General features: G+C 40.3%; 1 protein-coding gene across 1 annotated transcript in view; it reads left to right on the top strand.

The window, feature by feature from the left end:
* Nucleotides 1-26,812, top strand: part of ipo11 (importin 11) — a 199,963-nt gene that overhangs the window by 74,420 nt on the left and 98,731 nt on the right. The window contains exons 16-20 of the mRNA XM_033619880.2: nt 7,530-7,656; nt 19,727-19,760; nt 19,956-19,996; nt 21,037-21,153; nt 25,664-25,777. Of these exons, the coding sequence (XP_033475771.1) occupies nt 7,530-7,656; nt 19,727-19,760; nt 19,956-19,996; nt 21,037-21,153; nt 25,664-25,777 (433 nt within the window). The remainder of the gene's footprint in view (nt 1-7,529; nt 7,657-19,726; nt 19,761-19,955; nt 19,997-21,036; nt 21,154-25,663; nt 25,778-26,812) is intronic.

Genomic DNA, 26,812 nt, shown 5'->3' with positions numbered 1-26,812 from the left:
ACTTTTCAAAGAAAAAAAAAGAAAATCTCTCATTTCAGCTTCTTAAATTTGAGTATTTTGTGGTTCCTTTATTCCTCAGCGACAGTAAACAAAATATCTTGACATTTGAGGACGTTATCTTCAGCTTTAGGAAACACTGATATATTTTTCAGCATTATCTGACATTGAATAGAGCGAACAAGTTATTGATTAATTGAAAACATAATCAACAGATTAATTGACTGTGAAAACTAACCTACTTTTTACACCATGGCCACCAAAAATGAAGCATTCAGAACGCCCCCAAAACTCCATTCCACCCATTTTCATCTGCTTATCTGGGGCAGGGTCGCGGGGGCAGCAGCCCAAGCAAAGCACCCAGACATCCCTCTCCCCAGCAACGCTTTCCAGCTCCTCCTGGGGGACCCCAAGGCATTCCCAGGCCCAGCGCCTTCTGGGTCTGCCCCGGGGCCTCCCACCAGTTAGACATGCCCGAAACACCACCTACGGTAGGCGCCCAGGAGGCATCCTGATCAGATGCCCCACCCACTTCAACTGACCCTTTTTGACATGAAGGAGCAGCGGCTCTACTCCGAGCTATCTCCGGATGTCCGAGCTCCTCACACTATCTCTAAAGCAGAGCCCAGCTACCCCACGGAGGAAACTCATTTTGGCCGCTTGTATCCGTGACCTCAACCTTCAGGTCACTACCCAGAGCTTATGACCCACCATGAAGCCACCAAAACTGCAAAGATAATATAGAGATTAGGAGAGGATGCAGGTAAGAGTGTGAGAAGGACAGAGAGACAGTTTACAGAGCTAACTAGTTAAGGTTTGTGAGTGTGTGTAAATAGGAGAGAGAGGCAGCCATGTCTGTGTGCGAGTGGGCGTTATCTCCATAGAACAGACAGATTTACTGATATGATATAGCAGGGTGCAGCGATATTCTGTATTCTTTTAGGTTGGGTGTGTTGAGGATTTGAGTGCAGTCATTAAATTTCTTTTACTCTCCTGATTTTAAAACTTGTCAGGATTTCAAAACTCTGAACCCAACTGTGTGAATGCCTTGCTATTTAGCTAGGTGTTGCCTGGCAGTGCACACGGCAGACATTCTTTGGCTCAGGGAACTATTTTTCATGATTTAAAAGCCGAGATCAGAATTACTTATACGGTATAAGTAACTGAAAAACAGGCACATCACCTCTGCGTCACGTCAGGCAGTTCTTAGCCTCTGTGTCATCCGTTACAGTCAGGAAACGTACAACTTGTGGGGTATTATCCCGTACTGTACATGTAAAAGCTGCAGCTGTGCATGTGTTTTCTCATTTGCTTGCAGGTTTGGTAATCTTTTCCTTCTAGGCTCTGACAGTGTCATTTTGCCTCTTGTAGGTTTCACTGATTTTAAATTTGAGCCCTGTATAAGTCTGTCTCCATCACTCCATACCAAACAGCAATAAATATTAATAATCATATCTGTCAGCAGAACTATTGTGTGTGACTTACACCTGAAGCTGAGCCTCAGGCCGCCAGTAAGCTCCCTAAAAAAAGTTGGTTGTCACTTTTTGGCATACTGTCTACTCAAACACACACTGTATGCACAGTCATACTCGCACACTTATCGACATGCACACTCGCTGTTTTTTTTTTTCTCCCTTCTGCACCTCAACCACAACAGTTGTCATACCTGTGATGAGTCATCATGTCCAAGAGTAGAGAGATGACGGCGAGTCATTTTTGAGCACATTTACGCACATACACACATGGAAAACACTAGTACTTGGACATAGCCACACACACACACCCTAAATATCAAACATCCCAGAATAGCCACAAGGAGCTTTTTGTGTCACCTGCAGAGTGTGTTCCATCATTCTACCGTCAGACTTTGCCAGAATACAGTAAAAGGCTGTCAAACACTTTGGCATTTTTACATTGCCTTTTGTGGCTTGACCTTTTGTGTGCAGTTTTGTTAAAAAAAAGTCAGTCCCTCTCCTGGGTGGCCAATAGATGCTTTTAAATGGCTGTGCTTTGGATATCTTAAACTTAATTTCCTCTCATTGCTAATATTTGTCGCTGTGGATGGATTTTTCTTGGCTTTATACTCGAAACATAATTGAGTTCACACAGGTAAAATGTGAGCAGAAAGAAGCACAGAGCTGGACTTTTATTGCTCCTGTATGTCCAGGCTGGATAGCTGAATGACTCAGACATTTCACACAGCTAGGGTCATGACTCAGTTAATTTTTCAGATCATTAATGTTGAATGGTTGATGTCTACATTGTTGGGGCTTCCCTCTTAGTCCCTGTTTACACTTGTTTTTTGCACCTCGGGGGATCGATCACAAGTGGACATACAAGTGTAAACAACCACCAAAGCGCATTTTGATCCAGTTACTCAAACAACTTGCCGAGGTGATCTGTGGTGCCTTTGACCACATATGTTTTGTAGTGCAAAATGTGTCCATGACAAGGATGGAAAATATGTCATGAATGCAGGATGCGGTTGATGCTTTGATGACAGCGCATCAATGCTCTATAACTTGCCCGTTTTTCAAAGAGTTGGACAAAGTGTCAAGTGACTGTCTATCGTCTTGCCCTATGGAAGAAGACGTGTTGGATTCTGCTGACAGCAACATCTCCAGCTGTACTGACAACTGCAAATGTGACTGACGAGGTACAAGGTCACAAAGAGGTGAAGTCAAAGCATCATATCGTTGGGGTGCATCATATAAAGTCTGATCAGCACTTGCCAAAAGGATCATAGAACATGGGGATGATTGATTTGTTTAAGGGGTACACAGTCAGCTTTGGGTCAGATTATATCGTATTTATTTGAAAATAAAGAGATGGGTTAGAGTAACACTTCTGCAACTATTGAACAGGTTCTCAATAAAAGAGCATAACAGATGCTTTCTTCTTGAACGTTCCATTGTTTATCAGCCACAATTCTTTCGAGCATACCCAGAGAGTTCTTTCAGGCCCAGCACATGCAAGGAAGCTATAGGAAAGGGCACCTGAGTGGACACCATCCTTTATTTGTAGCGCTGTCTACTGAAACCCTCCAACATCTCAGCTCCAGTTACATTGGGCATGTGTCTTACCCCATAGCTCTCATGGGATTAAAGACTGTGTCCGAGCCTTCATTTAATAGCCTTGGCCAGTGTGAACCTAATAACTGTGTGTGTGGCTCCTTTGACCTTCAATTCAATTCAATTTTATTTATAAAGCCCAATATCACAAATCACAATTTGCCTCACAGGGCTTTACAGCATACGACATCCCTCTGTCCTTATGACCCTCACAGTGGATAAGGAAAAACTCCCCAAAAAAAAACCCTTTAGCGGGGAAAAAAAAAAACGGTAGAAACCTCAGGAAGAGCAACTGAGGAGGGATCCCTCTTCCAGGACGGACAGACGTGCAATAGATGTCGTACAGAACAGATCAGCATAATAAATTAACAGTAATCCATATGACACAATGAGACAGAGAGAGAGAGAGAGAGAGAGAGAGAGAGAGAGAGAGAGAGATGCAGGTAATGACAGTAGCTTACAACAACATTAATGAAAGTAATAATATTATAGTTATAGTTCTGGCTACTGTGGTACAATATGTTGAAAGTATGTATTAATATCAGACAGTATACTTGTGTGACAATAGTCATATGTGTATAATAACAGTAGAAGTATGACTAATGACTAATGATGGCAGCAGCAGCAGGAGGCATCTGGCAGGACCACGGCAGCAGCACAACCACACACGTCACACTGTCCAGGCACCGCTGCGGTATGAGTTATTCTGAGAGACAGTGGAGCACAAAGGCTCCGGAGAAGAAGCCGAGTTAGTGACATCCAGAATGGCCGAGTTAGCAAGATGCAGTAATAGGATGAGAGAGAGAGAGAGAGAGAGAGAGAGAGACCGGTGTATTATAGGGGGTCCTCCGGCAGACTAGGCCTAAGTCAGCCTAACTAGGGGCTGGTACAGGGCAAGCCTGAGCCAGCCCTAACTATAAGCTTTATACCTTTTTACCTTCTAGTGTAAGTGATGGAGGCAGTAATGAAATCTGAACACAAGTGCTCAACCGAGGCACATGATAGGCAGGTCACAGGTGTGAACACGGACGTTTTGAAACCAGGTTTAAATGGGATGCTACATTTATGGACCTGGTCAGACTTGACAACATAAACTTTCTGAATGGGTCTCTTTGTATTTCCTCTTTGAAGGTTTGTTAATGCAGTAGCTGGCAGGAAGTTAACGGGGAACAAAGCTGTTGCCCCAGCAGCACAATAGCAATGAAAAGGTCTGTACTTGTTTCGGCGCATTTCTGTTTACCTCAGTTTCTCTTGTATCTGCTCCCATTGTGACTCACCAGGTCTTTCACCTGGTGTTGACACCATTAAGCGAATAGATTTCAAGTCCCAGTGAGGATACTGACACTTGCTCACAGTGCTGCAGCTAAAAGGCTGTGCAGAAGTGTTGTAGAAACAACATAGATATACCTATGTGGTCAATTAAGCAGCAGGTTTACACAAGGTCTGCACTACCCTTGATCTGATGAATAAATCCTATTCTTAACAATTTTTGTTGCTTTTATACATAAAGTAGTATGACTTATGCACTGGTAATAATATTTACTCATGGATATAAGCTCAGACTGTGTGAGAGACTCTTCATATCCTCATTCTGAGACCTGTGTACCTAAACTTATCTCATCCAGATTCCCATTTACATTTTAATGCATGCAAACACACAAATGAAATACACTAAGCATCACACAATGGCCCTAGACTTGTTCTCTACAAACATTGTTCATTTTCTTCTACTAAGGCATTTTAGGGCAGTGTGTCCATTTGTTTAAGCATAATATGAAACTGGCATTTTGCTTTTCATTCAGTTTCTATTTTGTCCACATGGATTTCCCATGTGTTTGCCAGAATTGGGGGAACAGGGTTGCTGACAGCTGTGTGAAGTTCTGGAGGAGGAAACAGGTTTAGTGTGAATGAGTCATGCCTAACCTTTGACTGACAGACAAATACCCCTGTCAACCTGCCTGTCCATCTGCCTGTCCATCCTTTTCTTCCACTTTGCCTGCACACTAATAATAAACTCTACCAGCTGTACCCTCAGCAGCTGAAAAAGATATTTTGTATTCGTTAGTCACAGACATGCACACGTGTACCACTCTCTTATATGGCATGCAGGGTTGGGGAAACTAATCTTTTAGTCATTTCAACAGATGCATTAAATGAATGATAATTGACATATGGATTATGATGTCAGAAATAATGCTGATGATCGCTAGGATTTATTTTGTGTTATTCTGAACTCGCAAACATATTTGCTAAAAGTTAACTGCCTTATGTGCAACTCTGTTGTTATTTTTTTGTGCAAATGTCCAACTTTACTTGTCTTCTCCTTTCTGTAATCTTAACTATGGCGGCAGCTTGTCTCAGCTCATGGAGTCCAAGACAAGTTTCCCTTCGGGGACGATAAACCATCCATCCATCCATCCATCCATCCAAAAGATACACCAAAAAGAGGAAGCGTTTTGTAGATTTACTCTGTTGGAGTGTTAGTTTGACCACAGATAATCATTTGTAATGTGATTATTTATTCCTGTTGTCACTGACTTGTTATCTGAATGTCAGTTTTGCTAGTTGCCAAGCTGTTGTTTGGAATCTGAACACAGAGAGAGCTCTGGGAATGTGCCCATGGCCATTGTTCACTGGCACTGCCGTGCCCGGCTGCCCGGTCTATCATGTTGGAACCATCCCATATGTTGCTGCCTCCATAAAAGCTTGTAGAAAATCAGATAGTTCTGGCTGCCTTTGTTTTCCTTTAGAAGTAATTGGATGACGGTTTATTCCTCTTGCTCCCTCCACTGCTTCTGAGCAGTTTAACCCAGGAGTGACTAAGCACCATCTCATGCTTTTAAGATGATGTTAAGTCAAGTCCAAATGGCATTTTGTGTAATATTGTTAGTGAATAGGGCTGAGTATAAGTATTTGGTATTTTAAGGGTGCTTTCACACCTGCCCTGTTTGGTTTGGTTCAATCGAACTCAAGTTTGTTTGCCCCCTAAGTGCGGTTTCTTTGGGCAGGTGTGAACACAGCAATCGCGCTCGGGTGTGTGCTCGGCCCACCACTGCAGCAGGTACAACCCATACAGTCTTTGGTGGGGTGAAGTCAAGCACAGAGATGCCACCAAAATGTTGAAAAGTATGACTGTACCACATGCCTTTGGTGTCTGGTGGCATTTACACAATTGAATCTTTCATTTACATGATGGGTATCGAATAAGCAAGGGAAAAAAGGTATCAAATGAAGTACTCTATTGGTATCAGAATCACTTTAAGGGTACTGGTTTTGGCATTGGTATCTTATTTTCTCAACAATATCCAGCCTTATTAGTGATGGTAATCTCGGGCTACGTTTTAGTTTTCTAAATGCTTTGGCAAACATTCATTTGAAATTTATTTGGAAATCAATTACACCAATTATATGAACAAAACACAAACAAGCTTTTGTGCTTAATTATACAAGCAAACTCTTTTTCTCTTTCCTTGCACACCCATACACGCACACAGTGTTGTTTTCCATCTTCAAGTCCTGAGTCATGCTGTTGTTTAGTATCTTCTGGCTGGTGGCCCAGACTGTGGTCTCTAGCTCCCTGTGGATATTTGACAAGAAGCCAACAAGAGTGTCATCCCCCGATCCCCCCTCTCCTTCATCCTCCCGTCTTTCAGTTCCTTCATCCCTCCATCCGCTCATTTCTGTCAAGCTGGCCCACGGATACAAACAAGGGCAGATGCAGAGGGACACTTCTTGTCTGCCTGATACAACTGTTGAAAAACCATTAGCTTCCAACAAGCAGTGCAGGGCATTTTAATTCATATCACACTCGACTCAACCCCAGTGGATTTTTGATCATTCTAGTTTTTGAACTCGGCTATTTCCATTATTTAGTTTTTCTGTCAGTGGTCACCATGTCTCTTAGGCTTTGCTGGCATGTATTTATACAAACAAATACACACACACACACACACACACAACACACTCATTCTTAACACTTTCTTCACCTCGTCTCTTTTTCTGGGTTTGTCCTTTTGCTCATGTTTTGACTCAGTTTTATGTGTCATTTCACCATGGTCTCTCCAATATATGGCATACACATGCATGTGGAAATGTCAACACCCAGTGTGGGTTAAATTAGACAGTCTTGAAGTTGGACATGTGAAATTAAAGGACAGTGATACAGCTCGCTCCCTCAGAGCACAAAGTCTACTGCAGTCTCAACCTGATGTAAGCAAATGATAAAAGCAATTTCAGGATGAGCCATAAGCAATAGCAAATTTCATCATTTTAATAGCTGGCCCTGTTGTTGTTAATGGATCCATAAAGTGCTGTAGTTACATTGTGAAGATAAGATTAGAGAGCCAGCTGGTTCATTTATTTAAATTATGACATGGATGAATAGTTCGGAGAAGAAGTTTGTTATAAGTATATCTCTGCAACCAGAGCTAACTCCTCTCCCCTTCCTTCTCTCCTCTCCAGATACAAGCTGATTCGCCGACGAGTCATCTGGCTAATAGGACAGTGGATCTCTGTCAAGTTCAAATCTGACCTCCGACCTTTACTCTACGAGGTCATCCTGAGCCTCATGCAGGATCCTGATTTGGTGGTAAGGCAGCAACAGACACAACATCAGTGTTTTTATTTATTTATTGTGAACTGCTTATTATGACTGGGGTGGCAGCTTCCCCAGAAAACATTTGATTTTTCTGTGCATGAAATGGGCCCTTTATGAAAGTGCACAGTCAGCCACACAAACACAGTTCTCAGTTTAACAGCACGGAACCGCAGCTTTTATGCTGCCAACTTTCTACAAACAAAGCCAAACACAGTCAGTCAGGGATTGCTGGAAGGTTTTGCCATCTGATTTAGATTTTTTTTTTTTACAGAGGTAATTACTTTAAATAGTTTGATTAAGATTGATTAAAAAGTGAAACCTTTCATTCACTCATTAACATTTTTATTCAGCCATGGCTTTGATAAACTGCTGTGTGATCCTATTTGTGGAAAAGTGGCTATTATTATGCCCTAGTCATCCTCAATTCAAATTACATTTCGCCATCCTTGGGTTTCTTGCCTCATGAGCCATGCACTTGATTGATGTGTTTTCTTTTAGCAGAATTATAGGAAGGAATGTGAAAAATTCCATGCATTATTTACAATGCATTTCAGCATAATCTCGCCATTAGATTGAACCGTTATGAGTAACTGGGTTCAATTTCTCTGCGTCTAATTGCCTCTCTTATTTAATAATCCATCTTTATGTGGAGGAACTTTCAGATGTTTGTTTGCGTTCCTCTTTGTTGCAATACACAAAAAATCTGATTATAATGTAATTAAGATTATAATATAATTAAGATAATAATACATGTATGGCAGAGCCCACGCAAACACTGATCTGATTATATTGTGATAGATGGAAGCAGAAGCTTAGTGACATTTGTTTAGTGATAATTACATGTCCATACATATGACATGCATCATTTATCATCTATTTTATGTACTTTGTATGTAAAATTAAGGGTACAGAACGCTCACGGAGACACTACATAGTATAGATAGGTCTAATATAATATATATAATATAATATAGATAACAATTAACTGAGGCAGATTACATCTCCTGCATTTCATTATTTCGGCTTTAAAGCAACCCAAGGATGTTTCGATCGCAAAAATTAATGCAGATTTAACCAATTCCTGGAACTTTTCTGCAAATTTGACCAATCTTTGTAGTTTCCTGCATGGTTCACCAATCAAAGCAGTCCCCTGCTTAATGTCGTCAACTCGCTTCCTTGTGTCTGGTTGTGAAGACAGGTAGGTTTATCTTCGACTACAGGCACACTATAGCCCCGTTTCCACCAAACACTTTAATTATGGTACCTTTGGAACCAAAAGTAAGCCTTTAGACATGGTACCTAGACTCTAGTGTTTCTCACCACAAACAATACTCTTAATTGTGGATTAGGGCTGTCAAAATTGCTCAAAAATGACATTTGAATATTCCTTCTAAAAATAACTCATAGGTTCGAACCATTCAATTTTTTTTTTTTTTTTTTTTTGCATTATGTCCACAAGAGGGCAAACTAATACAAGGAAACATACTTGCATATGTATTAATACAAGGAAACATAACTACTTCTAGGTATTTTTATTGCAACATAAACGTCTTTGAAAACATTTACATACCTACACATTAAAACACATAAAAAAATTATCTATAGCATTACGTTATAAACGACTACGGACCTCTCACTCGCCCCCTATGCTATTTAAAAATAGCTCTGCAATGCTTTTCTTTTTCTCAGAGTGAGGATTAGAATATATGCAGTTCACATAATCCGGCCAAAATTAATATATATGAACACTTGAAGATCCACTGATTACTAAAAGTGTATGTTATATAGAAACTAGTAATGGTCAAAGTTGTTAAAGTGAAATTTAAGGTATGTTGGTTGAGTCATGTCTTCAACTTATGCATTGAGTAACATTACAACTTAACGTTCCACCTTAAAAGTCGCCAGCAGTCAGACCAGTGAATTAATTTTTTTTTTCTCTGACTCTAGCTCCTGCGAGAGGCAGCAAAACATCTTTTCATTTTATAGTTACAGTCAAGAAAACTCTCCACTAGTGTTGTCACGATACCAAAATCTTTGTTTCGGTACCAATACCAATATGAATTTCGATACTTTTCGATACTCTTCGGTACTTTTCCTAAGGAAAAGTCCTTTTGGATACAAACCTTTAGAACAATAAATAGTAGGGGTGTAACGGTACCAAAAAAAAATCATGGTTCGGTCACTACCTGGGTATGGACGTCACGGTTTGGTAACTCAAATGTCCCACCAAGTTTGTGTTGTCTCGTGTTGTCTCCCTTTGCGAGGCAGACTTTCTCTTGTCTTTTTTCACATGCGCCAGCTGCGAATGTTGATACAGGTGTTGTCATACACACCACTTGTGCAATCTGTGCTCCAATAGGAACAAGAAAGGCATTTGTGTGCATTGAGTAAAATAAATTAACTAAATTAATGAACTGAATCAATTTCAAAGTACCGGTATTTTCCAAATGCAGTATAGTACCGCTTGGAATACTCTAGTACCGCGGTACTATTTTAGTACCGGTATATCGTGCAACACTACTCTCCACGGTATGAACAGTGGTTACATGAGCCTCAAAACCAGCCACAACTCAGCCCTGAGCAGAGTGACCAACTGCTATTGACCAATCAACAGACTGCAGTGTCCACAGCTCCACCTTTACCTAGGTACCCCAACAGAGGGGGGACCAAAAATGGGGACGATACGGAACGGTTCCATTGGTACCATCCACAACTTTTCACAGTGGAGAAAAAAAAGAAGTTCACTGAACTGAACTGAATGGTACTGCTCGGTGGAAAAGGGGTTTTTGGTTAAGACCCAGACACACCAAACCAACATCACCTTATACTAAAGTGGGTATGTCATGTATTGAAGTGGGTAGTCTGCGAGACTGAATGTCTCACATTTACCAACAAAAGTTACTGCTCAAGAACGTTAATGGCCATTCCCTGGCGGGGGTGTACGACATTGTAGTGGAACACAAACAACAGCGACTGACAAACAGTGCTTTATCTCAGAACACTTGGAGAATGGTTGAAACACATGTACGCAGACAAGTCAGCATGACCATCTTTGCACCCAGAATGAAATATTCCAGGTTAGGGGTAATGTTAGTGTGTAAATAACACACTCAGGACAGTGCAATTTTCTTGTCACGAACAAGTGACACACAAATCACAACCTTTTTCCTTTTTTTTTTTTTTTTTTTTTGGGGCCTGTCTGCCTGATATAGTAAATTGATTGATGACTGACAAAGTAAAATGATTAGCAGGCAGCTGCAGTGGAATTAAACTTGTGTATATAGCATTATCTACATTTAGCCAGTTATGTCCATACACCCTTTACATGTCACATAGGTCCCCAGGATCTCATTTTATTTTTAGTCACATTTAATTGTAGGTAATTACATGTATTATTAGGTTTTCCATTTCACCATCATTTTATCCCCCAGTGAAGCCTCATGGATAAGGAGATAGAAAGAATTACATTTTACATTGGTGTTACATTACCATATCATATCTGCTTAACCAGTCAAGCAAAGTTATAATTTAAATATGAATATTATATAAAATATTATAGTCTTTTTTTTTAATGTAGTGCCATACATTTGAATTGATTGAAGTTTTATGAGGAGAGTAATGGCTCTTAGGGTTTAAAAGGTCTTTCTTCACACAAGCTTGCTGTTACACCACTGAGCAGCTCACCAATCACGCTGTGGTTCCTGATCAATATCGTCTAGGCCAATTAGAGCCTCCGGGGCAGAATTAATTATTGATCATAAACTTTTAATGGGCTAATGGAGAAAACTACTGTCCATCAATCAGTCCAACTGGTTATCGATATCTGTTGCTATTCTGCACTCCTTATGGTTCAGATGGAAAGTGAATCATGTAGGATAACAGTTATATTTATCTCTGACATTTCAGTTTGTGTACTTCATTGAAAAAACGTTGACGTGAGACATTTATTGATTCGCTCCTGTAAGCATGCGTCTGCTGGGCCTCGTAAGCATGAAGCTGCCACGCTTTAATATTGAAAGAGTGTAAGTAATGACAAGGGTGTCAGAAATACTGATAGCCTCAATAATGTTGAAAAAACTGAAGAGTGAGTAGAGTTATCGTTTTATCAAAGTGATCATTAGACTGCTGGTGGGCCAAATGGGTTTCAGATTAGGTGCCCATAATGAAATAAGTTAATGTCAGAAAGTTGTTTGAACTAAAAGCGGTGCCTTTGATTTCCTAGAAACGGCACTTCTCAACTGTCTTATTTAATAAGGATATGCTTTTTTGGTGGAAAAGGAAACACCAGTTCCTGACGCTGTGGGATCTTGCCTGACCTTTCATGTGCCTGTCCAGTGTTTTTCCTTATTTTTTAAATTTCTGCTGTATTGTCAGCTTTTGGAAACGCCCGGCCCCGTGTCTTGCACACTTTTTACTAACACCAGTTCAGGTATGTTAAAGGGACAGACAAGGTAACAAATGGCATGAACATTCCCTCTCAAACCCTCAATACTTATTCCCATTCAACAAAAACCACCCACAAAATGCCTTTATGAACACTCCTGTACCCCCCACCCCTTATGGTGTCTATTCAAATAAACATCTCACACCTGACTGCTGGAGCACTGGTTGTCGAGACACTCAGTACTTTTACCTGCAGTTTGAGAAAATCAAATTATTGGCTTAGTCTGACTGAAACCGGACTTTTAAATGCATGTAAACAGCTTAGTCCGACTGAAATTGGACTATCCGTAGCTCGACTAACACACCTAGGTAATTCGATTGAAAATCCACTTAGTTCGACTGGAGTGGGACTTGGTGTTCTGCGCATGCACCACTCTTTCTTTCGCGGGCTTTCACCCGAAAAGAAGGAGTTGACGTAGCAGCAGTTTTGTGACGTCTTCCTTCAGACAACACGGCAACCAAAGGAGTCATGGTGGACTGCATTTGTAATATAATTAACACGTAAAGCATGTACGAAACATACAGAGCCATAGCAACATCCATCTCCGCCATCTTCATTCGTCGTTAGCTTCCCCTTCCAGTCAACCGGAACTAGTTAATAAATATGAGTCAGACGTACTTGCTCAGAAATTCGATTTTCTCTTCTGCATGTATACTCTGACAAGACGGGAAGTCCGACTTGACTGTGTGCATGTAAACGTACTGACTGAGATCATTAGGTCGGAAATCTGCGATGATGCATCTTTCCAGAGGCTGAGAGTTGAGGACTTTGCTTTGTTGATCCTTGCTGTGGATAGTTCAAGCATCACTATATCACGAAAGTACGCCAACCACTGATAAGTACTGAGGGAGTGAGGTGGAGCCAGTGTTGGACAATCATTTTCTTTGTTGCAGTAGAGCCAACAAGCCAGATTTCCCTCTGTTTTTCAAACAAGTTTAGTTCAGAGTCATCATAAAGAACAGCTGGGTCTATAGAGATTTGGTGACCGATTGTGTCAGATATCACTGTAGTCGTCCTAACCCAAAATTACTACACTTTTTCACATTCCCAAGCTACATATAAGAAAGTTCCAATTTGTTCAGGCTGGCTTTTACATTTTTTTTTAGAGGAAAGATAAGTCTGTTACAACATTTTTCTTATACCTCAGTGATATTAAACAGATTTAAAACATGTTATTAAAGATACTAATCAGATATCTCCAGGAAGATCATTTGAGAGTTTGTCACCTGAATTACTACACAGTCACCTTGAGTACTTAAATTAGATTTAGGTGTCTGGCCCGACCACCTTGAGCACAAATAGGCTTGTAGGGAGTTATGAGCTGGGTAATATAACTGTTAGACAAGCCTGTGCCTTAAATGTGATTAGTGAAATTTTCAAATTAACTGTTAAGTGCATGAAATAATTGTATTATGCTCTTTTTTCCTGAGGAGTTGGCAGCATTTTGTGTTAATTGAAGTCCAGTAAGGGCTTGTTTAGCAAGGCTGATGATGAATTGCAGGTGCAATCCAGATGTTACGTGATAAAAAACAGTTTCTACATTTGTTGTTTAATGGAAATGGTGTAATTTAGACTTTTTTCTTTATCATCAACTAATTTTACATGCTTATTTAATGCACTTTATTTTATACCAAAACATGTTTTCCGAACCTGATCAAATGGTTGTTGTATCTAAACCTGGTAGCCATAGCAGTCACAACATAAAATTGAAAATGTAATCGTAAAGAAAGATAAAGTTTCAACATATCTGCTTTATATGAAACCTACAAATCTAACATATTCTTGGTTTGTAGCTAAGTACAGTTCCAACATTTATATTGGTGGTTGAGTTGCTGTATTTGTTGTGCTTCTGAGCAATGTTGATATCAATGATAAATACAGATCTTGGGAGCTCTGGATGTGAAACAGTGCATTGGCATCCATCAGTGACGTTCATGAGCTGAATGGTAGATCACAGATGCCAGTTGCTTGCAGCCTTCTATTGTGCCAGTTTTTCTCTCCTCATTTCCTGCGATACATTCTCCTCTCCTCTCTAACAGCTGCATTCTCTGATTTTTACTCACAGATTCCGAGTCAAGGCTAAAAATAATCTTGGTGTCAAGTTTAACTCCTTCTGTTTTCAGACGATTTGCATTCCCAGTGGGAGGTAATAATAATTTCGAGAATTTGCTGTGACGACAGCCTTGACGACATCAAGCTGTGACGTTTCAGTCAAGTTTGTCCCTTTTTTACTCACTTTTCCTCGACTGCACGAAGGCTTTGAGGCATTCTAAATATGGATTTTATGCCCCATGATTAATCCCACTCAATCCACTACTCTGACCCATGGCTGTTTCTGGAATTGGAGTGAACTGTAATGGGCTTTCTAAGATCAGAATTTTTCTTCCATACCCAAACTGCATCAGGTAGCTGTTCTCCCCATGCCAAACATAAATGTTCTCTTACAGTCTGTGTGTAATGATTAATTTTGTAGTTAAAATACCTGAGACCACTAAATCCCAAACACTAATCATGATTCATTTCTTTGTCTTGGAGCAAGCTTAGTATTAGATGGCTCTCTGTTTCCACTTAGTGATAAACCAGCTGCATTTACAATATGTACAGAGTATTGTTGTTTATCTGCTCTAATTCTCATTTCCAGATAATACCTGTTTATTGCTTTCTCTTTTGTGTTTGTGGTTTGAGGCCACAATGAAACTTTGACCCACTCCCGGGCTGTTTTAGCTGATACCATCGGTATTAAATTTATCTAAAATCCAGGTAATAACCGTCATTTGTTTGCATCAGTGGAGCACTGGTTGATTTTTTTTTTTCTAAAGGAAGAGAGTGCATTTGTGTTTACATGCATGCTGTTTGGCTGAACATAAGACAGTAAATTGCAGAAGGATGTATGTATCAGTTTTGGGGATCTGGTGTTGCATTTTAGGGGGATAATGTTTCAACCAGCTTAGTTTATAATATGTGTAAATGAACTACAGTAAATTTTTCATTCCATTTATTTATTTATACAGGAAATGAATAAAAGTAGCAATAGGTGTGCTACAGTTAAAAGTGGACCGACAGTTAAAAACTGGTTTTGAGCAGGTTCATGTTCAGCAGCACAAAATCACATCACAGTACAAAATAAAGTCTAGTACTTCCTTCCATCTTACTTGTGCCCATATCTCCCTGCTCATCTCTGGGGCTGTTGCTCGAACTGCAGATTGTACATCCACATTAGGACACAAAAGCCCTGTTTCCACCAAACACTTTCAGTATGGTACCTTTGGACCCATGAGTAACCCTTCAGACACGGTACTCATGTCAACTCATGCATTGAGTAACATTACAAGTTAACGTTTCACCTTTAAAGACACCGGCAGTCGACCCAGTGAATTGAGTTATTTTTTTCTCAGACTACAGCTGCTGCAAGAGGCAGCAAAGCTTCCTTTCATTTTATAGTTACAGTCTACTAATAAAACTCTCCACAGAATGAACAGTGGTTACATGAGCCTCAAATCCAGCCACAGCTCAGCCCTGAGCAGAGTTACTGTCCTCTATTGACCAATCAATGGACTGCAGTGTTCACAGCTCCACCTTTTAGTACCAGATCTGTGTGCTAGGTACCCCAGCAGAGGGGGGACCAAAAATGGGAATGGTATGGAACCGTTCCATTGGTACCATCCACAACTTTTCACTGTGGAAATGGGAAAAAAAGCGTACCGAACTAAACTGTACCGTACCGTAATGCTCGGTGGATACCGGGCTAAAGAGTTTAGAAGTGGATCAAGAGAGAAAGATGCCTCTCTCTTCATCTCAAACTCAGATCAAATGGTAAAACTAGGCAGTGCTGATCAAATATAAACCAAGGTTCTGAAACTGTTTTGCCTATTTCACATCTAAAATGTTTTCAGAAACATATTTTAGGACACTGTTTAGCTGTTATACAAGATTATTTGTTACCAGTTGGCAGTCATATTGTTTCTGGACGGGAAATGCATTACGTCACCCACCAGTGGGAGCTTTTATTGGTGTGGTGTGGCACAGTGCATTCTGGTAGTTGTAGGTTTTCTTCCTCTTGAGCAAAAACAAAAGCTGCAGCTATTTTCTTCTGTCTTCTCTGGTCACATAGCATCGATTTCAAAAGTATTTGCATGTTTCTGCTGCACAGATAGCCCCGTTTTATGCAGAGACCATCTTTCCAGCAGTAAATTACTTCTTTAATGAGTAGTTGTCATGTTGAAGCTTTTATTTGGCCTGTTTTGATTCAGTGAGGTTGTTGAGTGTGATCTTCACTGATAACACTTTTAATCACGTTTACATTCAGCTTGAACCTCCTGTTTTTTAGAAATCCCTCAAAGACTGTTTGAGACTGAATAATGATGTGAGGTTTTGACTGAATTATTGTCAGATGTCATGTGTGCATGCGTATGTTTATTCGACCCATCCGAGTGTTTCATCAAGCAATCTATTATCTTCAGGCTTTGCTGTAGAATTGTAATGCAGTTTCTCTCATTAGTGTTTGAATTGCCAACAAGGCCGGTGCTGATGGCAACTGATGGGCCTCGTTCATCAGCGAAATCCCTTTGTTCCTTGTTAATGTATGCGGCATTATTAAAACATTATTCTGTATTTTATGATCTTGCAAACACAGGGGGGAAATTTGTACATCTCTAAATCCAACTGTGTGTCAGATCAACTTTAAGCAGTTTAATTTCTTGAATGCACGTTTTACAGCAGTCTTTGCCATCTTCATATTTGGACATAGGATAACTGTTATCTTATAAATGGTGGATAATTAAGCCAGTTTGTCAGTTTAAATCCCTCTGATAGATTCACACTGACATACAGTAGGCTTACATTTCTCTCCGAATGAAATGGCAATTTTCTGCCATGCTGTTCTTGTTAGAGACAAGACGAAACTTTGTCTTGTTTAGACATCATTATCAAACCCGTAGCCTGTTAAATGTTTAATCCAAAGAGTTACACAGATTTAAATATCATTATGTATGGATTATGCAAATAATTTCATGCATGTAAATGTGTTTTTAATGACTTCATTTCATGCTGTGTTCCATGGAAAAGTGTATGTGTCTTTACTTCTGGTGTGCGGCTCTTATAACTGAGTCACTACAGGGGAAATCAATGATGTTGTTAGTCATTAGTAGTTATTAGATAGATATTAGTCATAAAAAGTGTTAATGTCATGATGCATTTTAAAGCTGAGATCAGTAACTCTGCTGTTATCGTCCTCTGCAGCAGCGACAGGTTGTTCGCTAAAGATGTGGAAGATGTTTTTGTTTGAGGTGTTTTTAAAAGCTCGCTGCTCAAATCGGCCTCTTTGAATTTGATAAAAATGCAGTGAAGTGTGATACTACTGAGCTTACGCTTTGGTTTGATTCGCAAAAATATAAGCACGGTGCCAAATAAGTAACTTTAAGAAAGCTGACTTGCCTTTGAAGTGAACTGATTGGCATTAAAAGTGTGAAAAGCAGAGTGTGTGAAAAGAGAACTTTCAACCACTTAAATGGAGAGAGTTTGTGTGTTTTTGAGAGACCAAACCACAAATATGGATCTATTAAGGATTTATGAACTGGAAAATTAAATATTTAACAAACACATTTTCTTCCTTCAAGTATATAATGTCTTCCAAACTAATGTAATTATAATCCATAGTCTACCATATTTAATAGATGTGAAAGTCTGCGTGTAGAGAAAACAAGGCTTGATATGATTTATTTTTCAAGCAGTATTATTTACAGTAGAATGGGTTATGCTGTGCAGCTAATTGGGGAATAGTTTAAGCAACAAGTAGCTTTTTTGATGCCAAGTCCTTTGTTCATTACATAAAGGAACAAATGAATGAATTGATGAAAAAAGAAACACTGTTAAACTACAGTTATTTATAGCTTATAAACTATAACAGAATACCCAAGAGACGGCTCTCAACCCTTTCTCTCATGTCTTTAGTCTTGTTGCAAGCAAAATAAACAAAAATAAGTGAACTTAAAACAACCATTGGATAGACCAGGTTATGGGTAACAAGACTTGGGAAATAAGGTAGTTGTGTTATGCTGGCCCCACACTTGAGGATAAATCAATAGATTTTGGGTCAGATCCCCTCCCAGCAATTGCATGGGTGTTTCTGATTCGAGGCTGGTCTGAACAGTTCATTTGTCTGGTGTTTACAGACCTAATTTTAATGTTACTCATTTGATCAGAGTCTCCCAGATTTCAAATCAGGAATATGAAATATATTTAACATTTATGACTGAAATCCTGTGGTGTGAAAGAAACATTCATACATTTTCCGTAACCACTTATCCTGTTAGGGGGTCGCGGGTGTGCTGGAGCCTATCCCAGCTGACATTGGGCGAGAGGCGGGTTAAACCCACACATTCACACCTACGGGCAATTTAGAGTCACCAAATCTAACCTGCATGTCTTAAGACTGTGGGAGGAAGCCGAGAACATGCAAACTCCACTCAGTAGGGCTCCCCTACCCCAGGGTTCGAACCTGGAAACCTCTTCCTGTGAGGCGACAATGCACTGTGCCGCCTGTGAAAGAAACTGTGATGGAATATTTAACAGAAACTTACAAATGCCTATGGAAGCGAGGCAACAGGGAAGAGTCACCAGCACATTTAAGACTATTGATAACACTTTTTTTCTTAGCTGTGACTATATCAGCATGTTTTTCCCTTCCACTTTTTTGTTTTTTAGTGCAAGGCAGTGCACGCACAAGTGCAACTAGCTGGCAACAACAGTCCACCTTCATGTTAGTTTTGTCTGATATCACATCGGACCACGTGAGTCTCTGGAATTGCCGCTGAAATCATTTAATATAAACAACAATTATGTCGTCCTGTACCTCGACTGAATCATCTGGTGTGCTTTCTTGAGATTAAATATAACAAATACACCTGAAGGTATTTGGAGTAAAATTACATTACAAAGCTTTGCAAAGGCCTTCCATAGTTTGGATAGTGCTGATAAAGCCTGTCTGCCACATAAACATACACACACGCACACACACACTTGCCCTCATATATCCAACAATAGATGACTTCTGTACTTTAAATGCATAGTGAAATTGTTGAGAGCAAGGCTGTAATTGAGTTCCCAGTCCCTCGCCTTTTTCTTCACTCGTTTACCTTCTTTAATCTCTCCTCCATCCAACGACTTTCTCCCTGGTGGACATTTCCACCTCCATCTCTGTGACACGGCTAGATTACACTGCTAGAGTCTATAACGGTGGAGGTGCTGCCTCCTTTTTATAACAATGGACTGAGCCTGTATTTAGCTAACTTGCTGCAGGTGCAGCTGGGGCACACTTCTCCAGTGTTCAGTTATTAAAAGCCTTTGCTGTAGTGAGAACACCTTGTGGTCTTTCTGAGGTGGCCATTAAACGAAAACGTAATTATAGTTTTCGCGTTTTGGCTGTATTGCTGCATGTGCTGCAATCTTCTGTTCGTGTATATGTGTGTCTACATTTCTTTTGCTCTTAGTTCACCACCAACTCATTCGTCTCCTCTCTCTGCAGCTTTGAGTAACAATCCAGATACACTGATAGAAGCCTAATTTCTCAAATGCTTTTTAAATGAACTGTATTTTAATTTAATCTTGTTTTTCTTATAGGTGCGGATTGAGACAGCTACAACCCTGAAGCTCAATATCCTTTCTGTTTCTTGATTATTTTTCTGGCTGTCATTTTTACAACAGATAAATTTGATCATACTTAGTATGTTTGCAGTGTGAGCTTAACTGTATCTGATGGCACATTATTAGTCCTTAGGTATACTGAAGCAAATGTAGATGTTGCATACCTAACCTTAGCAGTTTGATTTCATCCTTAACTCATGACCACCTGTTGATGACTTCGAGTTCCGGACAGAGCAGTTCCTCCCAGTGAGTACATCTGTTTACTGTTTATGCTTTTAAATCAGTGATGAGTAGAATAGGAATTTCACAAAAATCAATAGGGGTGTCACGATGTTGTAGAAAATCAATTGAAATGAGTCTTTGAGTTAAGTCATTGACATCAAAAGCAGGATTGTGTGACTCTTTCCCGCCTACTTCCATGTGTTTGAAGGTAAAATAACAACACAGCGTCACTTGCAGCTGCACCTCTTCACACATCATGACCACTGCCAGAGTCAGGGATAGATAAAACATAGTCTGAGTGGGCGGAAGTTTGCTGCAGAGATCAGCCTCTCATTGGGCGGAACGAGCCACCCGCTGAAGTCCCACCCTACCACCTCCGGTTGTGTAGCAGTTTTCAACAGTTTTCAACATGTCCTTTACTAACTTTTGCGTTGTTTGATCTTGCGGGGATGTAGCCATTTTTCTGCCATGGGTCGCATCCTGTAGGTGATATTTTTGTGGGCGTGTTACACCAAAACCTGTTTCCCCCCGCCAATATTTTTGCAAGCGCACCGTTGCTGTGGCACCACCCAGAACGATTGTGATTGGTTGAAAGAAGTACAAGCAGCCGGGGCGTTTTTTTTCTCCAATCTCAAAGTGAGAGTCGGCCCTCAAGAAAAGAAAAGAAAGGTCTGACCTTTCTTTTCTTGAGAAAGGTCTGGTGAGCGAGACTAGATAAAACATAACAATAAAACTAGAAAATGCTCCTGCTTCACTGAAGTCAATAGTGTGGCAGTATTTTGGAAAAGGGTTATTACATTTTAAAGAAGTTGATTAATATTGACTCTATAGCCATTGAATGGTACGGTTCAAAATATATGGTACTTTTATCACATTTGATACGTTGAAGCTTATCTCTTTAAAAGAAAATTGACAATTGAATCAAATTGTGACTTCTGAATCGAAAGTCAAATTAAATCAAGGATTTGGAAAACTGACACCCCTAATAATCAATGAATAATAAATTATTTTCAGCTCCGTACTTCCTCTTTTTCTAACTCTTAAATTCTTGTCTTTTTCTTTAGTACCTAGAGTCGATCTTCGGGCTGCTCTTCCAGCTATTGCAGCAGGTGACAGAGTGCGACACTAAAATGCAGGTGCTCCATGTCATCTCCTGTGTCATCGAGAGAGTGAACATCCAGGTGAGATTTAAGAAAAAAGAAGTGCTTAAAATTTAACCTTTCCTAGATTTTTTTTAACTATCATCAGTTGCAGTTGAGCAGCATCCTGTGGGACTTTGTGGAAAATTAAGCCAACAAAGAAGTGCTGCAGTTCCTTGAATGGCCACTTGAGGCTAGTTCCAGAGGCGAGTTAGTCCCCATGGACCCCCATGTTAAAATGCCCAGTTTTCCAGCAGAAATAAACATCCTTACAGCCTGGTACAAAAAACAATTTTGCCCTCTAAAGCTGCTTAGAGTGACAGGTTGTCTGCAAGGTGTCATCTCGGGCTCTCAGTCAGATCCACCCCTCGCTCCTCCACAGCTCCAGCCTCTTGTCCAAATATGGTCACTTCTGGCTCCAAAAATCCAAGATGATGACGATCAAAATGCCAAACTCAAGTCTTCAATCCCGAACCAACTGGTGACTTCACAGTGACTATATCTAGTAATTTTATACAGTCTATGGTTGTAATTAAGAATGGCCAATATGACCTTAAAATACTATGACAATATTTCAGTTTCAGTTTCATTTTTCCATATTTTTTACAATTCTGATCTTCTTATGGTATGACAAAATACTGAAAAATATTTTATTCATTTCAAGAACATAGAAATTACATCAAAATAAGACAAAAGTTACTACATAGGCTAACTTCTTACCTCTTAAAACTTAAAAGACTGAGTTGTTTTTTCCACCTGCAACTGTGTGTTCTGCCATTTGTCCTCTACTCGTCCTGATGTAACTTGCTCAGTGTTTACCATCTAACCACTAACTGCAGTCACTCTGCTAGAGGGTCTGAAAGTCAGGGCTGTTCATTAACATTCAGGGCTGTAGTCTTTGACGCCCAGGCTGAAGGATGCCACTGATTCCCCACTGCTGGAGTCACTCCCCTTTGTGGTACTTAACTCCGCCATGGAGCCAGTAGCAATTTGCTTTCAGTAATGTCAGCTGTTGTTCTGCATATTAGTTTGACGTCATCATTACAACAAGACAGATTGTTGCCATCAGAAAATGCTTCTTCTTCTTTTTTTTTATCATATTAAGAATTAGACTGGTATTATGGCACACACCCAAGTCACAGTATGTAAAGTAAAGTTTGAGTCAAACTCTGAAGTGATGATGAAGGAGCCCTTGTGTTGGACATCTGGGGAGATATATTTTGCAGCTGCTTTGTGAAGAATAGCACTGCACAAAATGTAGTTATTGATTTGTGCTCTGCAGGGGAAACGTGAAGCTGTAAAAACATTATAACACAGAAACAAAACATCTGTCCCGCTGTACAAGCCCCAGACCACCGGGGTAAAACAACCATCTGTCCTCAAAAGATAGCTAGACGTTAATGATTTTTCACATCCCACAACACTCGCACCATCAAAGCAACCGTGAGCCCCAATTCTTGACTCTTTTTAAATCACAAGGCCTAAGGCAGCCCTTGTTCTCATGTCTGCTCTCATTTACCACAGTGGTACAGTCTCCCTCCTGCCACTGCAGTGCTTTTGTGGCCATATGGATTTTATTTTTTTTTTCTGAGCATCCAATAAGTCGCTCTAATCCACTTAAATGCCAACCCTTAAAAAACTGACCTTCTTCTTGACCCCCGCAGGCTCTTTTCAGATCCGTTTTAAGCACCTTCCCTTAAACGATCCCTTGACTTAAATCTTTCACAGAAATGGCTTTCATCCTTGTGAACTGTCAGTCTGGTTAAGTCTTCCCCAGTTGCTGGCCCTGGCTAAACTTCTAGAGTCAGTGGAAGTCCCATTAATATTCTCACTCCTCTCACAAGGGATTTCAAACCCACAAAGAGTGGCAGCAGCTGAGAAAACGAGGCAATGAAACCACGAGTGCAGCTCGTGTTGAAATGAACATGATGACAGATATGATGAGATTTAGCTCCTTTTTCTGCTGTCAGTCACAAAAGTCATCCCAGGCTGGTTTGTGGGGCTGTTTTTCCTCACTTTTATCTTTCTCCTCAAGGCTGTATGTCGTATTTCTTTTTTTTCTTTTTTTTTTTTACTGTTCCATCTGCTCCCAGCGAATTCCTTATAAAGGTGTAATCGAGCAAAAAAATCCCAGTGTGGGGTCTGAAGCCGGACCACATAGACGCTACAGGGAATACGAAGGGTTAGCACAAGTCAGCACAAGAAAATGGCAGAAAACTTTTTGAAGTCCGTAAATCAGTGCTATTCTGGGATGTCTTAGAGTTGGCTGGCTGCACAGCAACTGCACCTAAATTACACCGTGTGCCATCACATTTTCCAATTTCACACAGGGAGGAGAGTGATGACATCCACTTGGTCTCCAACCACCCAGATTTTTCAAGTGTGTAAAACAAAAGAACTTGATTTAAAAGAAAGAAAAGGGATGTTTCGGTAACATATAACTCAGGATAGAGAAAAGAATAATAGAAAAACATCCCCGTTTTGTTGGAGAAATAGATTGTTATAGAGGTTGCTAAAGTATGAAGCATGGATTCAGATAAAATGAGTTGTATAAGATCAAATGTGGACATGGGTGTCAAGTTTTTTCTATAAAGATGATGTGTAAGGCTGGTTTGTTTCAGTTTTACATTATTTTCTTATTTGTATTTTTTGTCGTGTTTTTATCTCGTTTCATGTCACTCAATCACTTTTTTTCCTTTTCTTCTCGTCTCTTGAGTCGCTGTAATGAGTGAATGTCCCCAGTGTGGGATTAATAAAGTCTATCTTATCTTATCTTCAAAATGCATACTGAAGAATCAGAACATCATTATGTTGCCTTCCACACGAGCTCGGCTGTGATTGTTGTTGCCATAGTTGCCACAGATTCACAAACACTCACATCATGTGTCAGCCAAATTGGCTTCCATGAGCACTTTTGGAGGCATCAAGAGATCACCTCGGTGGAGTTTTATTTTTTTCACCATTGCACTAATAAGAAGATATACTCTGTATTTTCAACAGCCTGTCCAGTATTTTCTTTCCACTGCCATTCTACTGAAGCATGTTTTGAGGCAGCTGATTTGGACTGATGAAGGCGAGATGGGGAAATGGATTGGGTCTGAATTCACTGGTGGGAAAACCAAAACATACATACATATTATTTTTCCTTATCTTTAAAGTTAGAGTAAAAGTTAGAGTTTTCTCTAAACAGAAAGGATTTGTGGCGGCCTGTCATTATCGTGCCGAAAAAGGGGCGGAAATTGGCGTGTCCACTCAGGTGTCATATTTCCATCACTGTCGATTGGAGCTGGAGCCAATAAATACCTGTGACTTTTGAAGATTCATTTGTCTCGGGAGTGAATGCTGATTGTAATCTTTACTTCTAAAGACAAAAGCCAGATGTCAGTGGGGGTTAGTGGGTTTGTTGTCTAGTGGGAGAGGTGCTTAAGTGTGTTTAGGTTAGGGATGCACGATAACTGTACGTTCAGACCAGAACCTTCTAAAGAGGCAAAGTCTGTCGCGTCCGCCCAAGAAGCACGACTGTCAAAAATATTTGTGGCAGCTTTGGTCGCTCTAGTCACTCATCACGTGAATCATTGACTGTTCGATCGTGCTTGTCAATTTAAAGGAGCCGCAAAGCAGACTACTTGCTTGAAAGCAGTGTAGTTGCTGCTTGCTGTTGTCGAGTCAAAAAAGCTCAGAATTGGCCTACGGAAAGTTATGTTTGGTCATTGAAAACAGAAAACGTATGTCATCTCATTCATACCAAGCAAAGAAGACTTGCATGCTACGTCGCAACATTAGCCTGTAATTCTCTCCTCTATTACTAACATTACACACTTTAAAACTCACCAGACCAACCAGCTACCTCCGCGACGTGGTGCCAAGCCTCATTCTTTTTATTGTCAGCATTCCGATTGGTTGCAGCCGAACCGCGTCAGAGCTCATTACCATAAAGTTAAACAAGTTTTAACTCCTCTCGGACCCGCTCTGGTTGCTTTGGTCACCCAAGACGCGCGGCTGACGACCAGGTCACCCAAGTCGCCGGGTTCTGATTGAAAATGAATGACTTCTGCTGTTTTGGAAGCTCTGGTCGCTTTTGGTGTGTACGTACAGTAATATTGGCACATCATTGGTAACGGCCAAAAATGGCTTTAAAATGAACTTTCAGGATCGGCCAACGTGCTTTTTCTTATTTTACCCAATGAATGAATATTACGTACACTGAAAAGTATTGTTTTTAATTCCTCTGTCTGCTGGTGGGCCATCACAAGAAGAGTATGCTTGCATAATATGATGTTTATTCCACTACAGACTAGGCTTGATCACTAAAATTAGGTGGGGGGGAAAAGTGGATATATCGATATCGGTATTAGCTATCGGTCAAATGAGTCGTTACTTATCGGATATTGGCAAAAAATCCACCATCATGCATGCCTGGTTTAGGTATCTGATGGATATACAAACTACTGAGACAGTAAATGAACACCATTGTCTGCTTTTGTTGAAGATGTTGGTTGAATGTCACACTCTAATGTTTCTGTTTCTTATTTTTCTGCTCCCTCTGCTTCAGATTCGGCCATATGTCGGCTGTCTGGTTCAGTACCTGCCCCTGCTCTGGAAGCAGTCTGAAGAACACAACATGCTTCGATGTGCCATACTGACCACACTCATCCACCTGGTGCAGGTATGGTGCCTCCCCGTCTTCCAATGTTTGTGCATCATTTTAAAAAAGGCACACGTGTACTCAGCAATCATGCACGGAGACCACTTTGTCAGCCAAGCACATTTGTATTATGTTTTATGCACCACCTGCAGGCAAGGAGCACTACAGCTGCAGTTTTTCCTCATATTTAACAGCTGTTTTCTTCTGTGTGTGAGCATGTGTTTCACACTTACCACCTGTGCCACCTTTTGGCTAAAATAAAAATAATGGAACGAATTATTGTGTCACAATAAACTCCAGGAAATGTCAGCGACCAAAATAGAAATGCCATTCAGGTGGCTGTGAAACACCAGACATGTTGATTAGAAGGGAAATAAATGTAAACCTAATTTACAAGTGTGTCATCTGTGAAGGGGGCGCAGTGTCAGGCCGCACACAACAGCAACCCAAGCCTAGATGTTTGTTTGTTCCAGTCTTTTCATACAGTTGCTGTCAGAAATTTACTGCTGCCTTGCCAATCTCACTACTCACATGATTTTGATTCACAGCACATATTTGGCTGGCTCACCTTGGCTTTGCCGCGAGCCAGCTCTCATCTCTTCCAGGATCACAAGAAAGTGGCCCATTAACAAAACTATTAGATTAAATAAAACCGTAACAAAAAGCTTTTGCTGGGAATAAAACTGAGCTTTAACTTAACTAATGGTTCCGTGGGTTAGATAGGTTGAAGTACATTATGTTTATCGTTTATTGTGAGTGTGACAGGTGCTAGTGTTCAGACAATCTGGCAGTAATTGAGGTTTTACTTGTCTGCCCACATGTTGCTGAGGCTGATTTCCAAAATGTCTGTTCTGTAGACCTGAGTGAGACGCATTTCCCCAAACGGTTGGGTTACTGTGACACCAATTTTTATTTTTATGTGTTATTTTTTTTTTACCTTGCCCTCACCTGCCAGGATTTGTTTACACTAGCTGGATAAGACAACTCGGAGAGAGGCTGTGTCTGTTTCTCCGGCTTTGCTTTTCATCGATTTACATGCTCTCACAGTTACATATG

Source organism: Epinephelus lanceolatus, chromosome 9, assembly GCF_041903045.1.
Source record: "Epinephelus lanceolatus isolate andai-2023 chromosome 9, ASM4190304v1, whole genome shotgun sequence".
NCBI classification, from domain to species: domain Eukaryota; kingdom Metazoa; phylum Chordata; class Actinopteri; order Perciformes; family Serranidae; genus Epinephelus; species Epinephelus lanceolatus.
This window is presented reverse-complemented; position numbering and strand designations above follow the sequence as displayed.